We start from the raw sequence: 24,208 nt of genomic DNA, 5'->3' as shown, positions 1-24,208 counted from the left end.
GGGCCTAGATCGATTGAGTAACTATAGGAATGCAGAGGCTGCAGAGATCGAGGCGCTACGAGGTATGTCCAGCACTTGAGTGATGTCAGCCACAAACTAGCGCTCATATGTCGGTATTTGAAGCGGCCTGAGGAGCCTAACTATCCCAAGAATAAGGAGAAAAACGCATGCTGTGTTATTCTTAGAGCTGGTCCCGAAGAAACCTCGGAGTTTTCTTCGGGCCTTGAGAGAGGTTTACGACTAAGCCATTGTCGATACAGCTCCCACGGGCCGAAAATGCGAGGTACCAGGGCACAGCGCCTACCTACAGGCGCCCGTTGGATATGTATGGTGGCTTCGCGGGGAATACAAAGGTGCGGACACCCAGTGTGTGTGTACATACCGCTCGCGAGACACGTCGGCGCATACGACGACAATGTATTCCCGGTAGAGAACAATGCGGTCGGCGTCGGGCAGCTAGGCGGCGCACTACCCACAGCAGCGTCATCTGCTGCCAGCAGCTTACGAAAACAATTAGCCGCCGCAGTAAAACACGAGGCAGGAAGAATGAGCTTCCGCTCGCACCACGAGACACGCAGGTACGTCGAGGCTTGCACGCGTGTACGTTGTAACTATTAAAACCTATTGGAAACACCTGTACGGCGTGTACACGTTGATGTCTTCCGCGTAAGCAGCAGCAAAGAAAAAAATAATTAATGTTCCATTCTTCCTTGAAACAACGCGGAAACACTGCTGCGCTGTGGACAGAAAAGAGGCGGATCGCGACGCGCGTCAACCTTCAAGACAGCGCCCAGGGTCATTCACTACCACCGACTGCTTGACAAGAGGCTGTTTCTCGACGCGGAAAAAGTTACGTGCGGATGGCATAGAATTTTCTCTACCCCATTCCCCCTCCTCAACTACTTCAAAGCCATTACGCTCACTCAGGCGCATGCAAGCAATCTGGACACACCTGACGTTTCGCACATCACTTAGGCAACTTCATGCTCATATTTTGGAGCAGGAAAGGTCAAGGTCACCGAACTTTAATCAGTTCAATATACTCTCCCGTTATGCAGGAGCTCTGGGTATTTTTGTTTTTTCGTATTGAGGCGGGCGTTTTTTGATGTCTGAAAATTAAACAACCCATGCAGCCTCCGCTACGAATACTCGCGTAACAAGCTTCCGTCGTTCTGAATCAAACCGCTGAGAGAAACGAGAAGCGGAACACGTTGAATAAGGTTAACAAACTGGTCTTGAAACGGAAAGCTACTGCGGCTTCATGCCCTCCTCCATTCTTTAACTGCCTCATTAACGTTAACAAATTAATCTAGTACAGGCCACTGCTATCTCCACTCCAGACGGACAACTGAAAGGAGCATTTTAGACAGTAAATCGAAACGCCGGCCAAGTTGCTACTTCGAGCGTGGGTGATGGCGCTGAAACTGGATGGTGAAACGGTGAGGGCAGGCCGGTAGTCACTGGCAATTATGATACCGACCACGGCAGCTAAAATATTTGACATCAACACGTTGAGACACTGAATCGTAGCGCGTTAAGTGGTAGAAATAAGCACGGGCCTCCCCCTTAATGGAGACAAAGCCACATATCGTAACAGCGCTGTCAGTGGTGGGAGGAGCCCTCAAAATTTTATTGCGAAGTGAATGCGGATCCCGCAGCTGCTTCCCTGCTTGGGACACATGGCGGTAACGCGGCGCAAAAGAAAGAAAGCACCAGGATTGCGCACGCCGCTTTATATAGTAAGTAATAGTAAGTGGTTTATTAAAGATAATAATAAAAAAGGAAGGAAAAGATTTTTGCTAACCCCAGCATCTGCCATCGCTACGGAAGCACCTTAGCTGGGGAAGCGGAAATAAAAAAATAGCAAGCATAATGAAGAAATGAAATTAAAGAGGTGAGGGGACAGGTAGGAAGGATAGAAGGGAGATGTAATATACACAAACTATTTACACATTAAGAAATGTGTCCAGGTTGCGTGCGATATCAGTTCATGATGAAGCAATAAAAACACACGCGCACAGCACCCTCATCACTACAGCTGAAATTGCGCGTCCAGCTGGTATTCTATACGCCGAGCATCTTCTTATTAAGTTTGCACCTGGTTGTGCAGGACATCAAAGCACTAGCAGAGAACAGATTGGGGGGGGGGGGGGGGGGATGGAGATGACTGTAACGAATTATTAAATAAACTGCGTGTTAGCGATTCGCCCACAGTGACGTATCTCTGTGCCTTGTCGACAGCGACACGACACAATCTACAGTCGTCTTCTCTTTTCAGTTCTGCAGCGAGACGTCAGCTCCATACGTCTGGGAGCGAACGAAGAAACATGGCTTTAGAGTAATGTGCGCGCCACTGCAAATCGTTCTTTCTCTATGTTATTTTCTTTCTTTCTTCCTTCCTTTCTATTTCTCTCTCTCCCAAACTGACGTGTTTCGATCCGAATAATACGCGAATAGGACGGTCGCCGATACGAAGGTCGAGCTAGACTAAAAACTAAAGACATATCCTTCATGAACGCGGAGACATGAAGCGAACAGCTCGAGGAAAACAAATTCACAGCGGCTGAATGGATAGTTTCTTTCTTGCGTTTCCGCCGGCGCAGCCGGGTTAATTTCTGAGCGGAAATGAAGGCGCATGTTTCAAGAAACCATCAGCAACAAGGACCTCGCGAAAGTCGTTCTCGCGTCGCGGAAATTCGCGGGAACAGCCCACAAGAAAGTGTAGGCGGCAAGCAGGAGTAAAAAAAAATGATTTTGTTTCATTTCATTACTTTCTTCAAACTGGGCTCTTGCAATTTCTAGCGGACGAAAAAAATTAACACCAAACAAACTTAGTTACCAGCAAAAGTGTGCGAAGAATAGGCACACTCTTCCCGTCCCGGAGACAGTGTGTTAAAGTGGGAGGTGCCGAATTGGGAACTCTGACGTGTGTACGGTGAAGGCCTCGGGAACAGACTGGGAGTTACAGCGCCAGTATCAAGGTGAAGCAGATTGTGAGACACGGTCTCTACCGTCCGCACCTATAGGTGCAGCGTCTTCAATAACGACACCAGGGAAACTAAACTCCGTAGAATTCACGTTATTTCGTTAAAAACGAGTGACGCAAGCTTCCCCTCTGTGTTGTAAAACATAGTTTGAAATGAACCCCAAGTTATTCATGAGCACAGAACATACGCAGCAACAAACGCTACAAACCCGGTTGTATTGAGTTCATGCTGCACTACGGTCTGAGCGGTGTACGTGAAAGGCGCATTTTGATACGGAGTATTGTAGAAAAAAAAAATGTTTAATTTAGTGACGCGGTGATAACTTGACGCCATATGAGGTGCATCACGAGAGTTGCCTTTAGCAGCTGAAAGCAAAGGAAGGAGAAGAGGAGAAAACAAAAACAAAAAACGTGACTGGCGAATAGGCAGTTACACGTAGTGTAGTTACACGCAATGCGTGTAAGCATGTTTAACTTAGCGTTTTCCCTCTGTGTCGCCGTCCCTTCCTCAATATTATTCGCGCTGTCATACAAGCTACATGTTTAAACGCCATCATCCGGTAGCATCACTTGCCCGGCCTCACTTCGCGCATGCAGTCAGAATTAAAATTAAATTTTCTGGTGCACGTCCTAAGCCCAATCCTCCACTCTCTTGCATATCCCCTGTGCTTTTCTTGATTCATTCATTCCACAGCGGCGAAGCGGCCTTAAACCCCTTCGCGCTGCCAAATCCAGTTGGGAGAACCCCAACGGAGCAGCTCGTTCGCGTCTCCCTTCCAAGAACAGGGCCGCAGCCTAAATTTCCACGAAGGCCGCGGCACGGGTATAAGCAACCCGCAGCGCGGCGCGCACGTCACCCGTCCCATATAATCTCTCGGGGATCTCTCGAAGCGCGCCCAGTGCCAACAACTCGAGGGGCGACCACCGGGCGCTGCCTGCCCCTCGGCAAGCTTTCAAGTCCAACCAGCTGCGCAGAGCGCAGCATGTGGCGTGCAATGCACTCGCCCCCAGGAGCGACCACCGCGGTTGGCGCATGTCTCTTCTTTTCCACCTCTTTCCATTTTCACATCTCCGTTCTGTCTCGCCTCGCGCGTAAAGATGCGCGTCACGAAACGAATTCCGAAACGAGGATCATTCTCTCTGAACGCCAACGCGCAACGGTTGAACAACAAATGAGGAGGTCAAAAAACAAGAACAGAGCGAGAAAGCGGCAGCGAAGAGAGCCTGCGGCTTCCCGCCAAGCTGTCGTCGGTAGCCGCCAGAAATAGAAGCGCCTCGGGCGCGACCCGAAGGATGCGCGGTGGCGTTCCTGCACAGGCGGTCTTCTCTCCTTGCCGAGTGCGCTTGGAAGTACTATACGCGCCGCTCGTGCAACGGAGGGTGCTGCGCTGTCAGGTCGCAGGGTTCGAGGGGGTGGCGCCCGTGAATTCCTCGCGAATGCCACCGCGCGCTGTTTATAAACAGCTCACTCGCCGTTCGCGCCTTCGGTGAGATATCCATCTACGGGCTCATTATCCGCCGGCAGCACAGCGCTCTAGGAGCGCTGGATAGATGCCTGGCGGACCTTCAGCAGCCGGGAGGGTCCGTGGCGTAGAAGAATGGAGACGCTAAGCGAGTTAAGGAAGCATTGATTCATACCAGCCGCCGCGAGAACGAAGAGAGACCGATGACTACGCGTGGAACTATACCGTTGCAGGACATGCGCGAGAGCGCATGATCTTCGCTGGCAACGGTTGAGTGGTTATTTTATCCACCATTGCTATTCAAGAAGGAGGAGCAACACCGCATTTGTGGCCTAGTGGTCTATAGGCGTTCGCTTAGGCTCCCGGAGGTGGTTCGTTCGAAAGCCACCGCCGTACACCCACCGGTAGGAATGGGTACAAGCGCGTCCCGGCGCCCGGCTTCCCCAGGAGCGTGCGCTTGGAGGAGGCTCCGCAATAATAATAATAGTAATTGGTTTTTTGGGGGAAAGGAAGTGGCGCAGTATCTGTCTCATATATCGTTGGACACCTGAACTGCGCCGTAGGGGAAAGGATAAAGGAGGGAGTGAGAGAAGAAAGGAAGAAAGGGGCACCGTAGTGGAGGGCTCCGGAATAATTTCGACCACCTGGGGATCTTTAACGTGCACCGACATCGCACAGCACAAAACCAGCTGCTTCCTTCCGGGGCAAACCCGGTTTCGAACACCTCAGTCTGCAAAGGTGTGTCGTGTTAGAGTGTGTTTGCACGGTGTTCTCACCGCGACGTAAAGAATTCAAGCTCGTACGTTCTGACCAGCGTGTCCCAGCAGACGTACAGGTTCAGCTGTCACTACTGAAAGCGATCCTCCGATGTTTAGAAAAGAAAACCTCAGAGTAATCCTGCGGTCTTGGGCAAGTCCGGATTTTTCCGGCTGCCTGACTTTGCGAGAAAGAAAAAAACACCTCTTCTTGTAGCAAATGCAAAGTGTCGCGTAATCACATGGTTACTTGCTCTTTTCCTTTTTTTTAATTTGCTGTTGAGGCAGTTTTACGACCCAGCCACGAGCCATAGCAAGTGGTGGTGTTCCCATAAGGGCAAGGAAAACTGGGCTAGTTGTTAAAAAAGAACACTGATTTCAGCGCGAGAAGACACGAAGAAGACAAATTACACTACAGAGTGCACCTAAGTAAAAAGATAATATTTTTAGAACGCTGTAGCGACATTACAAAACAAGAGACTTATAGTCTACAAACAAACAAAAAATGTTAGTTATATTGCAAATCGGCTTCGCATTTCCACGTCTATTTCTGGCGCCATCGTTATTCCAGCATCGTTTGCCGCAGCTTCCATCGTGAATGGAACAGCGCCGAAGATAACATCGGCGAGGCCATCAAGCCACTATTACGGCGTCTTGCGTATATATAATCGATGAGTTCATGCTAGGCCTAAAATAGGAAGCCCGGAACGGCCAAGTCGCAGTGGCTTACCAAAGGCGGCAAACATAATTACCATACGAGAAAGCGATGGGGGGGGGGGGGTCGCAAAATTTGCGACTCATTTTCGAATGCACGCAAGCTCGACTATACGAGCGTGGTTCCGATTACCGTGCCGACAGCGTGCCGTGCGCATTGAGAACCGAAACGGGAGAGAAGTACACAGAACGTTAATTCCCGATGAAAAGCTCTGCGGGATGTGGTATGAAAGACGGTCCCCGGAGAAGCTCATCAGTTGGGAAACCGGCGACCTAATTAGGGATAGAGGGATGGCAGTGAGGTCGCTAGAGTGTACGCGTAGCGCCTGGAGGGATCAAGACGGCGGTGGACTTCTGGTCTCTTGTGCACAGAGCTAAATTAGGGAAAGAAGGTAGGAAAACAGAGTCGTAATAAGCGAACGTTACCATCGTATCGAATCGATGAAAGTGAAAAAAAAGCACTTAAAAAGAGTACCTGCGAAGAACTCAACGTTGTTACGAACGAGCAAAAAACGGCCAGTCTCAGCATTCATCTCATCTTAGTTCGGTTCTCGAGGGAACAGATATTAAGAGTGGTTCAAGGGTATGTATGTCGCAGCATCTAATTTTTTTTTTTTCAAGTGGGCCGATGAGGGATAACTTACGCACCAGTAAATACACTAAGCTTAAAGTAAATATTCAGAAAGATCAAAACTATTACACGCTTACATGAATATTGCTAGCTGGAATCTGCAGCTTTCGCACGCTTCTGGGCTCTTCTGCGCACTGAGATAAAAAAAATTATTATAGTTTTGCTGTTGACCCTTTATTGCGTTTGTCTGACACGCACATTGTAACACCACTCAGAGCTGTGGAAATTTAAAACAGTTGACATGCTATCTCACTTAGAAAGATATAATGCATATAAAGATCAGGGTTGAAACTGTGCATGAGCACTGCAAACCTTATATTTTGTTGTGGATGGAATACGAGACCAACAAATTATAAGTGCCCCACATCCGGTTCACTGCGAATACGCGGCTGAACAAGCCACTCTTATTCAATTGGCTGCGTAATCCTTCGAACAAAATGCACAGGCTGAGATCTCTGCCGATGAACGACTGACCCTCCGACCTTATCATTAAGAGCTGAACTCCCTATTTGTTTGGTTTGGTTTGGTTTACGGGGGTTTAACGTCCCAAAGCGACTCAGGCTATGGGAGACGCCGTAGTGAAGGGTTCCGGGAATTTAGACCACCTGGGGTTCTTTAACGTGCACTGAGATCGCACAGTATACGGGCCTCTAGAATTTCGCCTCCATCGAAATTGGACCGCCGCGGCCGGGATCAATCCCTAATTGTTTAAAGACCAAAGTGTTCACGAAATTTCACCTACACTGGATCTGACGTCAAAGTTCAGTATACGACATGCGAGACAAAATTAACTGCGATATAATCGTTACTTCGTCGTTTTAATTCGCTAAGCCGCTAAAGCCAGCCTGCCTCAAGAGCCGGGAGGACAAGGAATGAAAAATCAGCGATTATATAGCAGTTTTTTTCATGCCTCACGTGACTAATATACCGAACTTCACCGTCAGCGCCATCGTTCGGTTGTTGGAACGGAAACCGAAGCAATGCGACAGCAGAAATTTGATTCAAGTTATCTAGTGATCGTAGGCGAATGCGCGTGGTGATTCACGTATACTAATTCCTTACGCATCTTTACAAAAAAAGAAAGATACAAGCATCCAAAATTCGATGTGCATGCCATTTTAAGTCCTATAGGACTTAGATCAAGGGAACGTGCTGTGCGTGCTCTGGCAAGTATTTTGTTTGAGGTATAGTTGTAAAATTGACATTACAGGCCTAAGCTACATCGATGGCGTAATACTTAACTTTTCTTCAAAAACAACTAATTCCGAAACAACTTATATAAAGGCTCTTAAGAACGAGGCTGAAAAGTCTTGAAACAGCTCTGGCGTCTGCGCTAAATGAAAGTACATCATCTTGCAGGCATTCCCATCAGTATTTCACTTTCAGGCAACACGCCCAAGACATTCTTGCCGCGAGGGTGCAAAACAGGCGCTCCTTACGCTGAAAAGCCGCTCACACTCACGCACGCACGCACACGCTCTAAAGCACGGCCGCATACAAACGAGAAAGTGGCGGGCGGCCGCACAATGCGTAATTTGCAGACAACGCGCGCACCGACATTTCCAGCGGGAGGCTTATCTTTCTCTGGCCTCCCTGCTGAAAATACTGTAGAAAAATAAATAAATTTAGAATGCGCGAGCGAAGGTGCCGGAAGTTTGCAAGCAAGCGGGAGGAGGCAGCGGGTGCTTTGCGGTGCAAGCTTTTGGGGCGATAACGCGGGGCAGCGTCGTCGCAACGACCGTGTCGACGCCGCGCGTGTAAGAAAATAAACAAACGCTTGCCGCGTTCGGCCCATCTCTCGGAACTGGGGCGAGGGCTGAAGAAAGAGGAACGAGACGAAAGGGCTCTCGAATAACAGCCGCCGACGTGCCACTGCGCGCAGCTTATATCACCTTGCGGCTGCTCCGAGAAATATATATATATATATATATATATATATATATATATATATATATATATATATATATATATATATATATATATATATATATATATATATATATATATATATATATATATATAAGAGAAGTGGGCACTTCTACAAAGACACTTTTATTTATCAACGTTTCGACCGCGGTGCGGTCTTCTTCAGGACTGTAGTGGTCTCGCGTCAGATATATATATATATATATATATATATATATATATATATATATATATATATATATATATATATATATATATATATATATATATATATATATATATATATATATATATATATGCGCGCTGGAGGGGGGGGGAGATATGGAGGGAAGAACGCCGACAGAAAAATACTTCCTGAAGACAGGCAGGCCTCTCTAGAGACTTTGGTCGCACGCGCGAGCTCAAAGAGCACACGCAAAATAAGATGCGCTGACTTTCAATATGTCCACAAGAAAAATGAAAAAAAAAAGAAAAACAGCGTAAGAGAACGAAGGAGCCACATCATGGGCGCTCAAAGCACCCGCGGAAAAGTGTGCGCTCACTTTCAATGTGTCCATAAAAAAATAAAAACACAAAATCAGCACAAGAGGACGATGGAGCCACATTTGGAGTCAACCTGAACACGTTTCGGTTATCTAACCTGCACTAAAAGAAGGCTAAAACCAGAAGAAAACGGGAACAAAGGAACAAAATAAGAACAAATATTGTGCGTACACATGCTCTTCAGGAACCGTACGACACTGTCACTTTCTATCGTGCAACAAAGGGTCTACAATTTACAAAGCTTGCCAGGATTCTTATTGATATGCGGCTGTAAGTGCAAGCAGACCTCAGTAACAAGTCTAGATGTACGCAGAAAGCCTGCGAAGTGTCATGGAAATGTTTTGCAGGACTACTCGCTTGGTTGTTGCAACTGAAGCTAAAATTTACTGCAGGTGATTGTTTGCGGATCGCAAGATTACACCCTCAGTGTTCACCATACGTAACCCATTATGACTGGCTTTATGTGCCTATTTCTAGCCTGGCGCATAGTTCAACGGTTGTTGCGCAGCGTTTCGCAAAAAAATTGGCTCGATATTCGAAATGAGAAGAGGAAAATAAAAAAATACCGAAAATTACGCGGAAAACCTTTGCAAGCCTTGAAGAAACGAGGCGCTCCGTATCTCTGTACAGGGTACATCTTTCATTTGCCGACCCATGCAATTCTTTCTCTGCCGTATAAGCCGGCATGACTACGTGTAATCAAACCAGTGAACAATGTCGTAAATAGATAGAAGACAGGAAGCATTTAAAGACTTTTTGTTTACTGATTTCAGGCGATGGAAAAAAGTTACAGCGTGGGTCAGATTCGGAAGTTTGCAGGGGTACGATGGCCGCAGCTTACACAGGACAGGGTTAATTGGAGAGACTTAATTGGGAGAGGCCTTTGTCCTGCAGTGGGCGTAGTCAGGCTGATGATGATCATGATTGTTCGTGAGAGAGAGAGAGAGAGACAGAAAAACGTTTAATGCATACAATGGTTGGGTGGGCCCTCATTCCAGAAGCCCATTGGCTTTGGCCGCTGCTCTTGGTCGGTTCACCAGCGAAAGCTGGTCCTCCGAATGTGAGCTGGACAGCGCCGCTTCCCAGTCCTCAGTTGTTGGGCTATTCATTCTTGGCATAGCTGGTTTTCTTCTGGCATGTCCTTACCATATGGTATAAGTCAGCCACTTCACCGCAGAAGGCGCACTACGTATCGTACAAATTCGGAAACACATCTTCTTGTTCTTCTTCTTCTTCTTCTTCTTCTACTTCTTCTTCTTCTTCTTCTTCATCATCGTCATCTTCTTCTTCTTCTTCTTCTTCTTCTTCTTCTTCTTCTTCTTCTTCTTCTTCTTCTTCTTCTTCTTCTTCTTCTTCTTCTTCTTCATCATCGTCATCATCATCATCATCATCTTCTTCTTCTTCTTCTTCAGCCCAGGTATATGGAAACACATTCTTCTTCTTCTTCCTCTTAAAACGTATATTGTCCTTACATCTTTCTCCTTGCTGTCTCACGCTTGCCCTCATCGCCAATAATATTGTGCAGCTTTAAATTTTCCGTCATAAAAATGCGCAGTCTACAGCTTCGGCTCTATAAACAGCAGTCTTCTTAGACAGAATAATGAAATCACGCTCTTCCAATCAAAGCCCGTTCAGAAATTTTTTTTTCGCTATTGGTCACTGGCTCAGTCGACGCTATCGCTGAGTTTCAGCCAATGTCACGAAGCGAGTGCCGCGCGTGGCAACACTTAAGTCTATGACGAGTGGAGAAAAGTAAAGAAAATGTTTGATCTGAATAAAATCATCATAATAGTTTATTCAAAGTCTCGCTCCAGTTGCAGTTTAACGTTTAATCAATTGCCACGTGCCGCGACCGCATCATTATGCCTTTGCACGCATCTGTCTTCCATAACGGACGAACATGACTCCGTCCCCTCTCCTGTGTTCCACCGAAATTTCCACGGAGAAATCAGATATCGGAGCGTATGCAGGATAAACCTGCGCTAAGTTCCGCGTTTTCGGCGGCCACAATTCAACAGCAGCGGATGCGAACGTTCACCACTATAGGTTAGTGAAACACATTCAGAATTTTATTATCGACGATCACCACTATAGCTTGGGGAAACATATGCAGAATTGATTACCTGCGGCTATAGAGCCCGCAGAGTAAATCAAGGCACAATGGCACATGTTAATGCTGCGCTTTCTGTGCATGCGCCTTGAAGAACACGAATACAGAAGGCACTATTTTGCTTTGGTCCCTCATCGATGTCGCCAAAAACCAACCAGCTGACACGAAGCGACACTGGCAAATAGACTGCCCGACATGGCAATATGCAAACAGCGGTCACTTAACTAGCGCACTGATATGCTCGCATTCATGGAAACGTTTATGCAAATGTGATCATTAGGCACGGGTGCGGCTGAATATACGTTTACAGCCTGTTTCAAAAGTAAAGAGTCCAGGAGGTTTGTTTTGAAGCCGTGAAAGTGGTTTGTATCACTGGCGACGCATGATGACCTACACAGCCTGTCCTAGAGGCAAATCCCTTGGCCCCTGGAGCCTGGACAAAGGCATTGCACGCAATAGGTTGAAAGATGCGCGCGAATCTAGCAGCAATTAAACCACCTCTCATTGGCTGTTCCATACGTATACAGCCAAACCCCGGGGATCGCAGTACAGTTGACCCTCTCTATAGCGAAGTTCAAGGGCCCCGGCGATCACTTCGTCGTCACTATAGCTTCGTTATAACCCGTTCTGACAGAGCTGCTTAGCGGAATCGTCATTCGTTTGTTATATCCATTATTTCGTTATAAATCGTTTAGTTATAATCAGGTTTGACTATATGTAAATGAAGATGTGTGTGTGTGTGTGTGTGTGTGTGTGTGTGTGTGTGTGTGTGTGTGTGTGTGTGTGTGTGTGTGTGTGTGTGTGTGTGTGTGTGTGTGTGTGTGTGTGTGTGTGTGTGTGTGTGTGTGTGTGTGTGTGTGTGTGTGTGTGTGTGTGTGTGTGTGTGTGTGTGTGTGTGTGTGTGTGTGTGTGTGTGTGTGTGTGTGTGTGTGCGCGCGCGCGTGTGTGCGTGCGTGCGTGCGTGCATATGCTGCTCTTCTCGCTCTGACACAATTTGTCTTCCAAACACCCCGCGTACGCTGAAGAAATTCCTGACACGTTACTGCAGTTATATTAAAGTGGCACAAACTAGAACGCGGCAACTATCAGACGATGCCGTTGTTACACGACGGCGATAGGAAGGGACAATCCGAATATCAACTTCGATGCGGCGTAACAAACAAAGAACATGCTTACGATTCGAATCTTCAGTGTCCGTGTAAAGCAATAAGCGTAGTTTAATTAATAATCACGTGAAATCTAGGTCTCCTTTTTGTTGTAGTTCACCGAGCTTCGCTTCGACTTTAGAGAGCGCCCGTGGCAGCGTGTATGGGCCATCTATTACGTTGTTGTCCCAAGCTCCTGCATGCCGAGATTTCCCGCTCTATCTTACGCGTCATCGGTCTGAGCAGGTTCACATTCTCGAACTGTCTCCCGGAATAGTTGGCAAAGAACGAAAGAATGACAAGAAAGAAAGAGAGTGCGAGAGAAGCGGTCTATTTAGTCGGCGCTCCTAGGAGAAGCTTTCACATCCGGGCGCAACGATCGGGAATTGCCGGACGGATGATCGGCAGGATGCTAGGCGGAGGCGATCCACGACCACCCCCGCACTTCTCGGGATTGAAGTTTAAAGTGAAGATAGCCTTCTTTCCGTGGAAGCAAGAAAGAAAACTGGCAGGCAGGCAACGCTGGAGCGCAGCGGGACCAATGCGAATGCACCACGCGCCTTCGCATTGCCAGCACCACTAGAACGTGCCCAACCACCTCCGACTCGAGAGAAGCGGTGCTGCTCTTGGCAGCATCCCCGCGGCGTGAGCCGCTTCCTTCCGTACGCCCTCCTCTCTCCTCCTGTCTGAGTCACGTGTCGCGCTGGCCTTGGCAGCAGCTGAACGTATGGGGAGGGGCGCGAGCGAGCACGCATATCGTGCGGCGCGGCAACAGCAGCAGCACGTACTACGCGCCATGCCCCACGGGGAACACCCGGCGTTCTTCGGCTGAGGAAAATAAAAGCGGTTGGGGGCAACAAGAAGCGGCGAAGACAGGCCGTGCGTTCGTTGTCGCTGCTCCGAGTCGATCGCGCATCGTTCCTCGAGTCTCTCCGGCGTGTTTTGGTTGTTTGCCGATGCCTTCCCTCTATCCTCTCCTCTTGAATGCGGGTCCTGTTTGAGCTGAGTGCATCAAGCACTCTCTATGACGCAATGCCTAGCGCCCTCTCGCATTGCATTTCCAGCCTGTGCATATCAACCAGCGTTTTTGTTTCTATTTCTGTCTAGAGCTTGCGTGGCTCGGGCTCTGTGCTTGCGATGAGCTGTCCTTGCTTAGCAAGAAGGTAGAAGTAGCCGCCAATGGCATTCGCAGTTTTCTTCTCTAAGAATGTGCGTAAACAAAACTTTTCAAAGTAGTTTTCTGATTTTGCACTCCACCTAAGAAGTCATCCTTTGGTTTAAAAAGCCTCGTACATCCTAGAACGAAGTCAGCAAGTATCGAAAGCCAAATCAAAGCGGATGTGTTTTTTAAAACATTACAATATGTGCAACCCGGAGTTGGGGTACCGAACAGGACAGCGGCCCATGTAATCATATGTAAAGAAAACATTCCAAAGAAATTTTCTCATTTGGCAGTGAACCTACGAAGGCGGCCGTTCTCTAACAGCTGTAGAGTACTTTTGAGTACAACACGAAAAAGAATTACGTCATTTAGAAGCTTATACGCATTTACAACGTCGCGAAAAATGTACGTTCTGATGCTTGGCATACACCCCCCCCCCCCCCCCAAAAAAAAAAAAAATGTCTAGGCGCTCAACCAGCTGCGTGTTTCTCTGAGTCGGAAAAGCTTTTTCGTGCAGTCCAACAAGCGGCCGCCTGCGATACATTTCATCGTAAATAGAGTCAGTCAAACTTGACAGCCTACACATATCTTCATATAAAGAACACGCTTCTGAAATGGCATGCTAAGCGAATCACGCACCTTAGCAGACGACAGCGCAGACGACCCCCCTGGCCGCCTCCGACTAGTGTTCCTATAAATGCTCCCGCAGGTCCCGTATACGGGAACACTACCTCCGATGTACGCGCGCCCTCTAGGCTTGCGAAACACGGTGTTGGTCTGTACACAGCGTTTCACTGAGTTATTTTTGTAACATGGCAGTCTGTGGTGTTGTGGCGGATATCCTACAGGAAACAGGGAAAGAAATTAAGCAAGATCTCTCCGAAGAAACTAATCTCTCGCCTAGAACGTACTGACGCTAACTGGTATACAGCCAAAGAACGCGCACACCACTGTGCAGATGAAAACAGCATCCGTGGTCCAATAGGAGCTACAAATCTGGAAAACAAAATTCAGCGCACACAGACGAAGGACACGGGAAGAGTACACACAAACGCTGAAATTTGTTTTCAAGGTGAACTACATCCGACTAGCACAACTCGCCATTCTTTATAAGTACAAATCTCGCAAACGAATACGATACAAATAAGCATTGGAGTAGTAAAATGTACGCTGGGCGAGTTGGTAGATTCACGCTGGCCAAACAGGTTAGTCGTGATTCAGCACACGTCCTCCCGCCACTTCCTTCCTTCCATTCCGTTTTTTTTGTGCTGTTTTTCCAGTCTGAAGCATTGCAGGTCCCATTCCATCCTTCCGGTACAAACTCGCTTGAGCAAAACCAGCCCGTATATTTTCACTCGCGATTGCTCGCGGCTGCAGAAGAACCGAAGGTAAAAAAAAAAAGCCGTGCGCCAGCAATCAAATTCTTTGGCACGTGGACATTGTGCGCGCACTAAAAGAAAAAAAAAAAGATTATTAGTCTAAAAGAGCAGAGCGAAATACAAAAAAAAAACGGGTAGAGAACCTCTTGTCACTTCGCCAAACAGGAGACAGCATGAGAAAAGCGTAAGCAAACAAGACCGAAATCGAGTTGGCGGTTTCGAACGAAAAACGCCGGCGGGACGATGTTACGGCACAATGCGCAGGCTACCCGCTGAAAGGCCCGAGGACACGGGAGGGGGGATTCGGTTCGATTGGTGCACAATGTGTGCGAGGAAAAAGGCTTTCACCACCACCCTGTCCAAGTGGAGAGCGACTTTCGGAAAAGCCCGGGGTCAGACGCAACCTCTGTTTTGTGCGCAACCAGATCACCCCCAGCACGGACGACGCCTTGAAGAGTGAAAACGCTTCAGGACAGCTAGAAAATAAAAGTGTCTGTGTGTGCCGGGGGGGGGGGGGGGGGGCAGGAAAGTGCGGAATAAAAGTAAAGTTTAGGAATGTGTGCAAAGAATACAATCCGTATTCCGGATATCTTTCGTTTCCATTAGAGCCCAAGGGAGTTCTCGTCTTCAAAAAAGAAACCACTCGTAGAAGTCACAGTGTGCTGTAGACGCGTCAGTCAAATCAAGAAGGCACATGCAAAAAAAAAATATTCAGTACCGACAGCATTCAGGTACAGGCTGGAGCAAAATGGGTCAAACAGGCACCTTCCTCTAGCAGCCAGGGGTATCGACGAATAAAGCAGTAATTCGAATTAAGCGAATTTTTTTTCCAAAAATCATTCAGCCGATCACAAAAATGTTTAACAAGAAATAGATAAGAATTAATCCAGCGCAGCAATTCCCTTTCAAGTTCTTCCCAGTGTCCTCGACGCATTCCTTTAGCGACTGAAAAATGAAGCACGCCGACATAGCGGATCAATACCCCGGCGCAAGCGGACAATTTGAACGTGGCGCGCTCGTGAGAGGGCGCCACTTGTCGGGCGACGCAGTGGTGCGTCCGAACGCACGCAGCCGCAGTCACTGCAGATCAGCTGGCGGGAGCGGCGGGAGAAACCAAGGGCTCCGCGGATGTGTAGAGCACCTCCTTCGTTTACACCGACCACGGCTATGGCGCAGTTTACGGATTAGTGTGTCACCAGAAGTAGTGTTGATCGCAGTCTTGTTTTGCACTTATATTTATCTAAACATAAACTTGGTTACACATAACCAATAAAAGCGTCTGATGCAGTAGTCGTCTCTCGATAATTCGACCGGAAGAGGACCAAAAATCTGTTCGAATTGTGCGGATTTAGAATTAACGGGAGTGTATCAAAAGGCTTCATGTTGACTCGAACAAAGCGACAGTTCGATTGAACCGCGAGTTGGAATTCCGCAAGTTTAAATTAACGAAATTAGATTGCATTTATACAAGTCAGAGGAAGAGAGAAAAGGAAGTGTATGAGCACTTTGGAAGAGAAACTACTGCAGAAAAGAAATCGGCAGATGCAGGTCTAAAGGTAAAGAGAAACAAGAATAGTTTAATGTGCCATTATTTACTAGACATTCTTTGAATTTACCGCGGCATCTTTTGACTTTTCGTTCGAAATATGCCCGGAAGTTTCCATACGCCGGCATGGTTACAGTACGACACTTTAAATGTGTGGTTACTGCCAGCAGAACAATGTTCCGTTTACGTGCTTACCACACTCACCTTTTTCGCTGTGTTCAGGGACATTTACCTCTATACCCCCAAAGCCGTTCAACAGTTGTAGCCCAGCAAAACCATTCAGTACAACATATTGCGTCCAGCAGCTCTGTGGTTCCTAATTAACTGAAAAGGACCTCCTAACTGCAATTAGTTGGTGCGCAGGACACCGGATGAACTCCGGAGAAACTATGAAAAACACCCGTTATTTGCCTACTTCACTATATCAGCGTCTGTCTTCCCACATCGCGCTATAAATCGAGCCGCAAACTTATACACCTGCCGTATTGAAATACTTCGCTTCCTTATGGGATAATTATTCTATACGATATTATTTGTGTACATCAAATATTTATTTATTACTTTTGTGTGCATTAAATAATTACTTTTTTGTTCGTTCCCCGTTATTCGCTGTTTCAAAAGCAGGACGCCTCACAACCAGTCCATATATCACCTTTCGTCCATAATTAGTAGTTCACCTTGACGCGAAAAATGAGAAAGTTTCGCGTCTTGTCTCCACTAGCGAGTTCCCGGTCTTTCTCGAAGCATTTCCATTTGCTGTTTCATTATTTTTTTTTTTTGTAACCGTGTTCGATCCCGACAGCGGCGACCGTGTTTCGATGGAGGCGAAAAGCAAAGCGCGCCCGTGTGCTGTGCGATGTCAGTGCACGTTAAAGATGCCCAGGTGGTTGAAATTATTTGCGGAGACCTCAAGCACGGCAGCTTTCTTCCTTTCTTTATTTCTTCCTTTCATTCCTTCCCTCTTTCTTCCTTGCTTTCTTTCTTTCTCTCTTTCTTACTTCCTTTCCTTCCTTCTTTCTCTCTTTCTTTCTTTCCCTCTTTCTTTCTTGCTTTCCTCCTTCTTTCTTTCTCTCTTTCTTACTTCCTTTCCTTCTTTCTTTCTTCCTTTCCTTCCTTCTCTCTTTCTTTCTTTCCTTCCCTCTTTCTTGCTTTCCTTCTTTCTTTTCTTCCCTCTTTCCTTCCTTCTTTCTTTCTCTCTTTCTTACTTCCTTTCCTTCCTTCTTTCTTGCTTTCCTTCCTTCTTTCCCTCTTTCTTTCTTGCTTTCCTTCCTTCTTTCTTTCTCTCTTTCTTACTTCCTTTCCTTCCTTCTTTCTTTCTTCCTTTCCTTCCTTCTTTCTTTCTTCCTTTCCTTCCTTCTCTCTTTCTTTCTTTCCTTCCCTCTTTCTTGCCTTCCTTCCTTCTTTTCTTCCCTCTTTCCTTCTTTCTTTCTCTCTTCCTTTCTTTCCTTCTATCTTTCTCTCTTTCTTTCCTTCTCTCTTTCTTTCCTTCTTTCTCTCTTTCTTTCTTCTTTCACTCCCACCTTCCCTTACGGTGCGGTTGACAGAGTTACAGCGCCATTTCATTTCGTCAGAAACTACCAATTTGCCTTCGCATTTCTTTTGTGACTAGCAAAGTGGCGCCCAACTTGCCGGCATATATTTTCACATAAAAAGCTGAGACAAAATTTTAATAAATTAGGAGTACAATACGCGCCTATAGGCGCGAGCGAGAACACATACCACTGTGAGAAGCACACAAGCTTAAACTTCACGGCTGGAATCCTCTACCTCAGCAATATCTGACACAAGTGATAATAATAATAATAATTGGTTTTTTGGGGGAAAGGAAATGGCGCAGTATCTGTCTCATATATCGTTGGACACCTGAACCGCGCCGTAAGGGAAGGGATAAAGGAGGGAGTGAAAGAAGAAAGGAAGAGAGAGGTGCCGTAGTGGAGGGCTCCGGAATAATTTCGACCACCTAGGGATCTTTAACGTGCACTGACATCGCACAGCACACGGGCGCCTTAGCGTTTTTCCTCCATAAAAACGCAGCCGCCGCGGTCGGGTTCGAACCCGGGAACTCCGGATCAGTAGTCCGCAAGAGTTTTCAGAATACGTGGTGTGGGATATAGCGGCGGAACTTAAGCTCTACTTAAATGCCGGCTTCACCTCCTTTCAAGCGCTGTACGCAATCCTTGGCCGCAAAGCTACATTTTATTATTCCTACCATTTCGATTTTTCATCTTTTCAGAAACAACGGAATGCATACAGAACCTAGAGTCGGTGCTCTCTTCAGGACGCAGCGCGCTCCCAAAGACACCTTAAAATAGTGGACGCGGCTTATAATTGAAGATAAAGTGGGTCCACTGCAGAGATTCCTCATGACAAAGCGTTTAATACGGATGTAAGTAATATGATTTGCAGCTGCGTTGCAAGTAACATTGAGCGAGACTTAACTTGGCGCATACGCACTTGAATAACTGTCCGAAGGAGCATGGTCAGGGAAGCTGCCCGGCGAGTATCGGAACAGTTACGAGCCTGAACGCGTTCACTCTCGTTCGTTAAAATCAAACAGGCAGTTTCAAATACTTCCGAGTTTTTAAACAAGTTTTCAGAAAAGCGAAATTTTCAACCAAGCGAAACTGCGAAAAGCGCGCATCCATGAAGAGTTGTTTACCGGGGCAAGCGAATCTATAAGCTACTGTAGTAACACCACTAGCGATGGAAAGCAAATGAATATTCTAAAAGTAAAATAAAAGGAAGAAAAAAGCTAGAAAAGTTAAGCACTTTTTTTTTTCCGCCTCGGTCTTTTTCGTGCGAGTGCTGCCCGAACCTGCAGTAAACTTCTGGGCTGTCTCAAATGCGATTGATATCTCACGCAAATAATGACCTTCGCGTGCGTCCGATTTTTGCGAAGTGAAATTTGCGTTCAGTCTCTCATGCATAGCTGGAGCCTTCGCACATTTTTGGGCGGTCAGTATCCTGCACGGTATCTGACGCTGACATTCGCAGTAGTTTAACACTTGCAGCTCGAGCTATTAACGCGGAAATTTTCAGTGGATAAAAACCGCCTCGCAATTTCATGCTCGAGAAGTCATCAAATAGCGCAGCCAAATGCCGAGCTTAGTGCGTCTAAAGTTACAGGTTCTTTTTTTTTCTACTTCCAGTCTCAGGAACTTTGCGATTATTTTTTCTTTTTCTAGCCGCGCTCGAAGAGCAATTTTCACCTCCTTGAACCCCAGCTGCCGACGCCAAGAAGCCTGCAGCGCAAGCATGACAATGTGACAACATCGTTGTCTAACGGTGATCGAGCAACATATTATTCCGGAGCCCTCCACTACGGACCTATTTGTTCCTCTCTTCTTTCACTCCCTCCTTTATCCCTTCCCTTACGGCGCGGTTCAGATGTCCAACGATATATGAGACAGATACTGCGCCATTTCCATTCCACCAAAAACCAATTATTATAGCAACATCCTTGCTTAGGGAAGCTCTTGACAAAGGAGGGCAAATTCCCAGTAGCTCCGTAGCTTGCAATACCAAGCTCGGTGCCAAGATCTGACAACAGGCGCGAAGCATGCGCTGGCAAAAATGCTGAAAAAAATCCACTTCACGGCCGCAGGCACTAGAACGAAAAGGCGAAATGCACACCCACCGAGCGGAGCTCTTATGCAAAAAGCTTACAGCAAGCTTGCGCCAAGTCGCCGCCTTGGCCTACTAGGATGCGCGGTTTCGCGCCTACACAAATCTGCGCCTGGCGCGAACAGCCAATTTGTAGTACAGGCAAGAAGCAGGCCTCCAGCAGTGACCTTAAACGTTCTTCATTCAGAGAGAGAGTGGCGAGGCGGAGACAAGCAAATCGGCAGCAGAAGCAATCTTCGAAAGCGGACCAACCGCTGTGTCAATACTTGCGCACCGCACACACACGTACACACGCACACTCTCCCTCCAAATACGCCGGAGAGAGCAGTTCCTCTCCCGACCGAGTGATGAGTGGAGGTTCGTGTCGGAACGCCAGCGCTCGCACCCATGATGCCGCTCGTCAGAGCCGCTATAGCTTGTTGTCGCAACAAACTCACCGGCTCCGGCGCTGCTGACAGCGACGCACACGGCGATGACAATGCTCGGCCAAGTCCAAGTGCGAAGCAGGCCGGTAGGTGTCCGCGGGACGTGCAGCCACGTCGCCGCACAGCCGGCGGCGGCCTGCATTCCCGAAGACACCGAACGCACCGAGACGCAAGGACGCACTGCGCCGCACGACGACGTCACAAGCACACACCACAGGCGACGATGAACCCCTGTCTTCTTGCGGCGGCTGCGAGGGCCAGTGAAAGCACGCGACGCAAAGCGGCAGTATGTGTGTGTGCGTGCAGCGCCACAAGCACACGCGCGCGCGCTCCCCGGCGTATACCTGTGCTCGGCGCTCGGAGTCTGGACTACGGTTTGTGCAGACGACGCCGCGGCGCGCAGACGACGCGCGCACCCAGCTGCGGCGTCGGCAGCGGCGGCGCGCCGCCGCTCGCCTGGCGCGCAATGATGATAGCGGTTGAAGAGGTGGCGCCATCTCTCGCCCGGTGTGGGCAACCGTTCACTTTCTTTGAAGCTCTTTTTGTTTGTTCTTTCTCCTAATAGTTCGTACTTCGTAACTAAAAGTGTTTTTATTTGCTAAACCAGAAGTACTAGTTGCAAGACAGACCATAGAAAAGGACTGCCAATTATTTTATACTACCTGGGGCTCTTTAAAAGTGCGCCGAGCTCTCGGTTCACGAGTTCGTGTATCTCGTCCCCATCGAAATGTTGCCGCTGCTCACGGGTTCGAACTAATGACTTTGTGCTCGACAGCAGGTCGCGACAGCCACTTAAAATGCTGAGACTTCGGATGCTGCACGTGTGCTTGCTGTCGCATCAAGTTGAACTGACTCAAAACCTTAAATATGCCTCTGGATGGATTGTTAAAAAGGTTGACTAGTTGGATGGCTGTAAAGGATACCGGCCATATAAAAAAATGGCTCTCTCCTCTGTTCAGATCAGGTTTAGTTGCAAAGTGCGTTATGTTGAACTTCATCGTGCGAAGGTTGCCGATCCGGTGACTTCCCCTCCGGGCACTTTTCAGTTCGGGCTCCCTGCTGCCGGTTTCACTTCAAGCTACTGGTCGGTTACTGCTTTTTCTATCTTTACAGAGCGGCCGCTCTGAGGTGGTTGTTTGCGAAGCCCGTCTCTCAATGAACTATAGCGGCTCCTGCTACCTTCCTTTCGCATTTTGGTGCTCTTTCCATTGTGAAGCCACGAACCATCTCCTTGCTCATCGTGTGTCCTACCTGCAACCAGGGCACCAAACAGACAAATGAACAAACAAACAAACAAAGAAAAAGTTTGCTCGATAAAGACCGCAGGCAGTTTCTTTGTAATAAAAAAAAAACTACGATTATTTTTCCAAAGTTGAAGTAGATTCCGCGTTAAGCGAAGCCTTCGTTTCCTTGAAGACTCTAAGATCGTCCGCATGTCTCATTTAAACGTTTTCGGTTTTATAACCTCCTTGGCACCGTCGCACAGAATGCAGCATTGTAAATGACGATATGTTCTTGCCTCAACAGCAGCATTTTTGTTTTGTTTGTTTGGTTTAATTAAGAAATTTAGCGGGCCTTACAACTACCTCTCCTTCGCATTGACGGTTTCTTACGACACCTGAGACAAATGTGTAAAAAAAAATAAAGCCAGAATGTTTTGGGAGAATCGCCACACTCACTCCAGTAGTGTGTCGTGGGGTGAATGTAAATATATTTTGCTTATTACCAATCTGAGCCATTATTATGATTTCAAACCGCTTGACAGAAGGTTGCAGGACACTAAAAGAAAGTGAGAGTTCGTCAAGTAACTTTTCTTTTTCGCTCCAAAGAAAGCACGTGAGGTCCCGGAAACATACAGACCCCGACAGCTCGCACGCTGACAACGACTAGCTGCCGCGCTAGCTTAGGTGCGCCAAATCAAAGGGCAGTAATTAGGGATCAGAACTTTTGTCTGGGCCAGTTGGTGCATTGCTAATTTACCCACAGGTAACGACGTTCTTCTTTCATCGTCACTCGGTGATAGCTGTATTAGCTTTTTTTCAAGCCTTTTCAAGCTGCTTTTTGCGCTATCGTTTGGCCAACCGCGCCACGTGGTCCTGTGTGAGTGGCAATTATCGTGCTGGTTTCATAAAAAAATAAGGGGTTGGTAGCCAGCACCCGTCCTTTCTTGTGCGTTCCCTCTTGTCCATGTTCTTCCGCACTGTGTTTTCCTTCATTCAGATATCAGGGACAAACGGTAGGCGCGGGGATGTTGACAGTGGAAAGTGTGTACCAAAAAAAAATTAACGCAGGGCTGAATTCTGGCGCTTCAGTTTCAAACAGCTGAGCGATAACAGGAATGGAGGAGAGTAATTCATTTGATTAAAAATAAGGAGAGCGGGGAATCCAGAAACGGAGGAGGGTGCGAATCTGGTGGCCTTGTAACATTAATGCTGAAGGGGAAAGGTAAGCACTATGGGCGTGGCCAGGAGTAAGTTTTGACCCACTAGGCGAGGGTCAACACAGGGTAGTGCAGGGCGGGGGGGGGGGGGGGGGGGTTGAGGTCTGTTGAGAAACCAGGTGCTAATGGTGACCGAGCCCGTGTGTATCAAGCAGTTGAGCAAGGTGTGTTCAGTGTCAGCCGGAAACCCGCGTCAAAGGCAGGGTGACGGCCGTGCTGAGGCAGGGAGTGTGTTTAAATAACTTGCTTAAGATGTCAGCGCGAGAAGGTTGCAGGACGAGAGACACCTGCTTGAACGAAACCTGGGTTATCGTGGTGTCTCCAGAGTGGGGGAGGATTGACTACAAGGAGTGCAGGAGAGGAGCAGTGCAAATGGCTCCACGCTTGACTTCGCTTTGGGATGTTCCTTGGAGCACGTTCACAGAGAGCATGCGCGGGAGAGCAGTCTTCTTGGGCTTGCCGTGAGTCACGTGACAGAGCGGCACAGTGAGCCGTGCGGTGCGCAGGGGCAAGGAGGTTCACGGGAATACCACCTAGCTTCAGTGGCGAGCTCTTTTGTCCGAGTTCAGCTCCGGAGAGAATTACAGCATACACAATACTGGAACGCTTCGCCGCACGGGTTCGCGCGGTTTTTTTCAGAGTGGGCACAATTTGGCCACGAAAAACTACAGTTGTCAAAGTTACTCTATTTCTTGCTTCTTATGACGCAACGCAACATAACCTGTAGTCTGTCACTGGGGATTTAAAAATCGATTGGCCTGTTTGACTATATAAATTGAGATAACTTCAAATGGACTGCTGCTTGATCTTGGAAAGCTGCAATATCGGTGCCTTATTTTAATGCACCCAAGATGTAGCGTTCTATTTTTATGAACCTATGGATCAAGTTACACAGGGAGCCCTGCATACCTGAGTTCGTCCAACTCGGCCAGCAGAATAAGACTATGGGGACGTTTAAGTAACCTTAAGCGGGGAATGCGATAGCATTAGATTTCACATTTGTCGCAGCTTTTGTTGCAACTTCTGCGTGCGTTTCCGTCAATTTCTTTACAACTTCCGGTTCATCAACCACCATATTCGGACTGTTAAATGCAGTATCAGGTATCCAATATGCTGCGATGGCGCCAACTTTTGTATATATCACACTATTTTCTCATTTTCGATACAAATTCTCTATCTAAATTGCTGTCTAAAGATTAGGTTGCTCATAACCCGGCGGACAAGTTGTAATGAAGTCACAAGGTCACTTCACCTCTTTCGAACAATTAGGGCGGCCCACCAGGGTAGTTTTTTTGATGACGGGAGAAGGTTACGTCACCTCTCCCGACCAATCAGCGACTTTCGTTACACCAGAGATCG

The 24,208-nt window shown here is 47.6% G+C and overlaps 1 protein-coding gene across 2 annotated transcripts in view; it reads right to left on the bottom strand.

The window, feature by feature from the left end:
- The window catches only part of LOC144125232 (basigin-like), a 291,295-nt gene extending 270,444 nt beyond the window's left edge, over positions 1 to 20,851 (bottom strand). The window contains exon 1 of one of the 2 annotated variants that reach the window (XM_077658450.1): positions 20,422 to 20,851. In XM_077658450.1, the coding sequence (XP_077514576.1) occupies positions 20,422 to 20,551 (130 nt within the window). In that variant the 5' untranslated portion in view covers positions 20,552 to 20,851. The remainder of the gene's footprint in view (positions 1 to 20,421) is intronic. The other variant, XM_077658449.1, reaches the window with a different exon arrangement.
- Positions 20,852 to 24,208: the final 3,357 nt, after the last annotated feature.

Source organism: Amblyomma americanum, chromosome 3, assembly GCF_052857255.1.
Source record: "Amblyomma americanum isolate KBUSLIRL-KWMA chromosome 3, ASM5285725v1, whole genome shotgun sequence".
NCBI lineage: Eukaryota > Metazoa > Arthropoda > Arachnida > Ixodida > Ixodidae > Amblyomma > Amblyomma americanum.
This window is presented reverse-complemented; position numbering and strand designations above follow the sequence as displayed.